General features: G+C 41.2%; 1 protein-coding gene across 1 annotated transcript in view; it reads left to right on the top strand.

Annotated features, from left to right (window-relative positions):
• Positions 1–6,036: 6,036 nt before the first annotated feature.
• LOC118339707 (protein EFR3 homolog B-like) overlaps positions 6,037–6,432 on the top strand; it is an 812-nt gene continuing 416 nt past the window's right edge. The window contains exons 1-2 of the mRNA XM_035677405.1: positions 6,037–6,186; positions 6,292–6,429. Coding sequence (XP_035533298.1) covers positions 6,052–6,186; positions 6,292–6,429 — 273 coding nt within the window. The 5' untranslated portion in view covers positions 6,037–6,051. The remainder of the gene's footprint in view (positions 6,187–6,291; positions 6,430–6,432) is intronic.

The raw sequence follows: 6,432 nt of genomic DNA, 5'->3' as shown, positions 1-6,432 counted from the left end.
AAGATTCTCGAGGCAACTGAAGGTCTGATAAAAAAGCAGAATCAGGTTTTAAAAATTTCACCTTTGATCAAAGGCAGGAAGTGGAAGAGGCCCATCCTTTGGAAGTTTAAAAGATGGATCCATGAGAGTGAGTTCAGACGTCCGTTCAAGTGGATCACAACAGGCTGTTTTTAGTCCTGTGCGAGCCCCAGTGCTCGGGTTCCCTGTCTGATGGAACGTGGAATCCTGCCCTTCGGCATAGAAAGTTCAGTCCAACCTCTTATTTGTCAAGAACTCGTCGCTACTACGGCATGCAACCCGTACCACTCTACGACGTCTCATAGACATGACTAAACATTCAGGTTCCCTCTTCTAACCCCGCGGTGGGAACCATGTGCCCAATGTAACATGAACGAGAAATCTAGTAGTAATACCATATCTTAACCCCAATTTAAACGCAAAAGATCATAAAATATAACAATAGGATCCCAAGCTTATCAGAAATCCCAAACTGTGACCGATGGATTATTTGATCCTAGGATAAAATTTTAACAATCTAGTGATAAGAATTACAAATCACAGTCTTTAACACCAGGGTGACTGGTAGTGCGGCGCTGCGGTGTAGCTGCAAATGAGGAAACAGCGGAAAGAATATTTCAAATATGATTCGAGCTGAGCCATATTCAAGAGTACATTTTCACTGGAATCAAAGACTGTTTGTGGGGAAAAAGTTTGTATGTATTAATATTTGATTCGTAATGGATGTTTGAAATAACAGGCTGGACAAATAGAGGATTAACAGTGGTCTTGCAATTACTTATGAATTGGTGGATGGGGACTGGTGCACAATGTCTGACTGGGAATCACAGCAGAGTTTTTACTATTTTCACGACACCTTTCCAATACACGGCAGACTTATTAGGTATATTAACTAAGGGGGCAGCTACAACCACTGGTAGGGAGACTCGTGTTGTTTTTATTTTTTGCAATCCTATAATCCTTAAAAAGCACACAGGGATGAATCTAGCCCCGGACATTTGCTATATCTTTATGCACCGTATACCAGGCAAAAATGGTGCACCGATAAAGTGTTTCACATATTGTTCATCTACCTTTACCAGTATGTATACTACTAGCTATACGACTGCTACACCTACAGCTTAAAACACCTAGTGCAAGGCGCTCCTCCCGCTCAGTATACAGCAACCATGGCAATAGAATCCGCCTTCGATAAGCGCTATAGACAATAGTTCAGTTGTAATTAAAAGTCTCCTAAGAAGCAGCTCGATTACGACATTCATGCGTGGATTTATTCGTAATCGTGGGAAATAGATTTTGGAACGGAAGTATTGTTTGCGCTCGCTTGATGGCTGTATTGGCAAGTCTGAATAATACAGACCGCTTTTGTTATTTATATTTATCCTGCATTAAGATGTTAATGAGGAGAGGACAAAAAATAATAGAAAAATTGACCTTGTCAGCATTGAAATACAGCTGACAGGCTGGAGTGGTTATTTGTCTACTATTGGAAAGGGCACACACAATCATTGTGAAGTTTGACATAATGTTACAGGTCTGCTTTCAGGACAAATCCGTCTTGGACATATTAAAGACGCAATGATCGACACAAAAGGCTGATGTCTCCAATTAGCCGGCTTCCTCAATATTATGTAGATAGGCTACCCCGGACGCAGGATCAAGGCTGAGGCCGAGTGAGTTAGAAGAAGGTAAAGAGTGAGTGCGGTGATCGAAAATGTTGGTCCAATTGTAATCATCCCCATCCAGAATAGCTCTCTCAAATAAGCTAATATCTCTCCAAATATCTTCCTGTCCCTTTTCGCCGTAAGCCTTGTCTAACTGATACTGTTGACGCAAAAGCGTTGTTTACCATTTGTTATTATTGGGCTTTTGGAAAGCTGTTTCTGTGTGGAGACCAGCGGCCGTATCTTGACATGGATTCTTCAATGAGAGACAATCATATTGTTTTACCACTTAGTTACTGACTGCCGAATGTCTCATCTTCCCTTTGTATGAGTATGCCGTCATAGCGACATTGTCAGGAAGGTGTGTGTAGACTATGCTATGCGAAGAAACAAACTGAAAACATAATACTATAATAGATCTGCATTTTTTTTATTCACATGTGTCATCATTTTTATTTTCTCTCTCATTTGACGTCCGAGTCTGTCCCAGTCCGGTATGATTTCTCCTTCAGACCAACGTGGCAAGGCTATTGATGCACTGGTAGGGATAAAAAACGAACGACCTAATCTGGATGAAGCTGTTATCTGGTTGTTGTTCGTTTTATTTTTTTTGGTAGTTTTCTCATCATATTCATTCTTATTTATTGGCAAGAACATGAATAACATAACGAGAAAATAATTCCCCTCCTCTGCTACTTTCTATTTTGAGTTAAGAGTAACTAAAGGCCATTAAGCAAATCAAAGATTGCCTTCAACTCTCCTTCTAACTCCAGCAATAGGAATTTATAGTTTTTAAGCTCAAATTAAAACACAATGGAAGTTATGCTTAAAGCAGCGGCAGTCTGGAAATACCCTTTTTGTTTTCTGTATGTATAGTCTGAGCATCCATTCTGTGCCAATTATAAACATGATATGTGGATGCTTTACCCACAGTTCACATCTCAGTAAGGTACTGTACACATTGATGGGGTGTCGAAAACATTCTCCCTGAGTTTAAGAAAAACTCAGTGCGAACATCTTGGGCAACCACCTGCAGACTAATATTTACACAATACTATGTCTCTCCCTCTTTTAAACCTCCACGCCAATACAGGAGGGTCCAGAGTTCGTGGATATAAAACGATCTATTAGCATACAGATCTCCTTGTAAGATTATATATGTTGCAACTGTGGGCATAATGGCAGATTGATCACCCACTAGATTGGACAAACCTATTTGAAGAGGGCTTCAGCTAAACTATGGATCATGTACATGATTTTGTGTCTCACTGTATTACAAACCACCTATGGTGAGCTCCTCTTGTCAGTGTGTTACGTAGTTTTTGCAATACTGTGTTGGTGTGTCGTACGTGTATTAGTTGTTATAAGCACAGAAAGGGTTCTATTTTTTTTTGGCAGTCAAGTGGATAGTGACAACATTTAAAAAGTTTGTGGTCCTAATGTAACAAAATAGAAATAGATAGTAGTTGTCTCCTTATAAGTATCATCTCGCCACAAAAAAAACCCATATTAATAAATCTACTTAGAACATCATATAGAGAGATGAAAAAATTGATAAGTGTGAAGGAAGAATGTTCGTTGTGTTTAGTATCTTGGTAGAATTTATGACTACCGGGTTTAAATATGTGTGGCTGGAAAGACTACCTGCATGCTTTAGGTGGCTTCCCTTCAGGACTGAATACCTTGTGATGAGTAAATCAAGGGAACAAACCAATAGATACCACACGCGATAAAGCTAGTGTGACTTCCTAGGGATTTTCAATTAGTTCTTATGTATGAAATCCTGGACAACGCTCTTGCCTCTTTATTCAGAAAAAAACTATGGTCAAGGTTGCTGGAGAATGTTAGACCGACTATTTATACAGTGGGAGAATACAAGGACATGTCTTGCGCTGTAGCCATAGCTAAACTTACTGTTATTATAAACTTCTCCTTTTTGAGCCTGTTATGACCACTACCAAGTCAATTCCTTTATACCTGGCTACCTTTCTTTCTTCACGCATACACAACTAGCACACACATCCAGTTTCTGGCCAAGGCAAACATCCATCTGCAACATTGTATTATCCTGCAGAGCCTGAATTGTCCTCGTTCTATAGATTTGAGATGCTCTTCTCGAAATCATGTGACTCTAAAACGCCGCGTTATCGCGATGAGGAATGTGTAAAACGGCTTCTGAGAGGGGACAGATGTGATTCATCGATAAAAAGATACCATAATCACGAAGATGGCGTCTTGTAAGGCACTTTCATAACCTTGTCCCCAATTGAGTTGCTTGGCTGGGCTCCTTTGTATGGGCTTGGATAATTGCTGTTTTTCACAATATTTTTAACCACATACTACTTCCATCAACAAACTGCGATACAAACAACATCTAAAGCGGAGGCTACAATAAGAAGGAATGGTTGGCAGTGACAGGAGTAGTTCTTGCTTATCAAACGTTACTCCACCTAGGTGACCTCGTCTATGGTATATAAGAGTAACTGCTGAAATGTCTGTGCATTGGAAAAGCGCTGTGACGTAGGGGGTGGGTAAGGATAGAACTTGACAGTACTCCCACGTCGCTTCTTATAGCGCGATAATTCACCCAGCTCTCTCTGCGGGCTGATATATACACAATCCAGGGTTACTGCGCTAGACTATCTTCAAAAATAATTCACATAATCGTGATCAGACTTCGCATATGAACCTTCCCATAGTATTTGTAACATGATATGAACATTCAAATTACAATCAGTGGTACAAATAACTTAAGGCCTATGTGTAAGAATCTAACCATTATTCTGAGGCGCCTCCCCTGTGGTGTGAAAAGCAAGACCTCTCCTGAGCTACCACCATTTTCCAATTTGGCTACACTAAAACATAGACAAAGTTATGTTAGATCTCAAACCTGCAACTCTACACCCATATCTGGAGATAATCAGATAAATAAAGCTCTATTTGAACGCATGAATAAGTGGGAAGATCTATCAATAGTCAATATCTCGCTTCGTGGATAGTAAGGCAAGAGACGATTCTCTATCCGGTCCACGACGGTAACAGGACCAAGACGATCTGCAACTAGACTCACACTCAACCACATACATCTGCTTATGATAGTCAGGATATTGCAGTGGTCCTTCTGTGGCTATATGACATCAAGGATATAGCAGATCTCTCAACTGCATTGTGACTCATCTTTTGGGTCGCAATGGTATAATCACCATTAATCGACCCGACTAGGACATTTTAAAATTAATAGGAAGGAAGTGGGAAATCACGTAAGGGGTGAGTTTTTACTCAAATCATCACAGGGTAGAATTAGGTGTTCATACAACCAATAAATATTATTTTCCACTCACCTGCACGAATTAATGGGCCACAAGATCCGTTGAAAAATGAGCTTAATGGCCACTAGAAATGCTTTCTGTAGTGACGTGCTATCCACCAAGGCAGATTAATAATGCCACCTTACCCAGACACCCTTGATGCTACCGGCTATGTGTGGCACTTGTATGTCATGCCGTATGATATATAAGGGACGGTGTAGTGTGCCATGCTGTATGTCAACTATTCACCTTGATTCGCATTGAATGTTCCCCAGTCTCCCGACAAAAAATCAACACAAGCGGCTTGATGCGTGCAAAGGTAGTGGTATTAACCTCAGAAGATCCGTAATAAGTAATACCACCTTACACACACATTCCACCTGTTACATCGCAAGTTATTATATCGTTAAGTGTCTCATCGTATTATACACGAAACATACTGTTTCTTTTACAAATCGTACTTCCCAATTCTGTTGTCAGGTCGCATAGATCGCTTCTTTCCTTAACTGAACACTTTGAAAAAGCAATAGATCTCAATATCCCAAAATTTAATAAAAAAATCATCTTCTGAGTTAAGCTCGCTTGTATATAGATTTTATCCAAATAAGAGATGCGCCATAACGGTTGTGTGTCCTCTGTTAATTTGTTAAGTGCTGTGTGATAGTATTGTGTCTGTTGCACATAATTCCCTTATTATAATTTTGGACGGTTAGATTGTGGGTGTGCTAATGTTGGGGTGTGGTTGTGTGTGTGCTTGTGTATATATGTGCCGGTTAGGACGGGCTAGGTGAAGGCCAACATGGAGAAGTCTGACGTTCTTCGCTTCTGTCAGGCTACGACGAGTCACAACTTGGGACCCGCATCGCTGCGTACCCCTTCGCCTACGAGTCTAGCGTCTGACCATTGAGAGGCTTGATACCGCCATCCGCTAGGGTCAGGTGGGCACACACACACAGGGTTCACACAACAACAACACAGTCTTCTTTAAACACACAACACACTCACACACACACACAGGTGTAACAGCGGTGTGTGTGTCGTACAGGTATGTGTGTATAGCGATGGAGGCGATGGAGCAGCTGCTTCTGGCCTGTCACTGTCAGAGCATCAACCTGCTGGTGGAGAGTTTCCTCAGTACGCTGCGTCTGCTGCTGGAGGCCGACAAACCTCACCTCCACATCCTCGCCACCAACTCTGTACGTACAATGTACTGCACAATGTACTGTATGGTACCAATATAAAAGAGCAATCAGATGACATTATTTTGATCTATAACGGTGTTACTGTTCTCTCTGGTGCAGTTTGTGAAGTTTGCAAACATCGAGGAGGACACGCCGTCGTACCATCGCAGCTACGACTTCTTCGTGTCTCGCTTCAGTGAGATGTGTCACTCTGAACACGAAGACCTCGACATCCAAAACAAGTCTGTCTGTCTGTCTGTG

Source organism: Morone saxatilis, unplaced genomic scaffold (assembly GCF_004916995.1).
Source record: "Morone saxatilis isolate NCDOM2014 unplaced genomic scaffold, NCSU_SB_2.0 Contig6, whole genome shotgun sequence".
In the NCBI taxonomy this organism is placed as follows: Eukaryota; Metazoa; Chordata; class Actinopteri; family Moronidae; genus Morone; species Morone saxatilis.
Note: the sequence above shows the minus strand (reverse complement) of the source record. Positions and strands in the feature narration are given on the sequence as shown.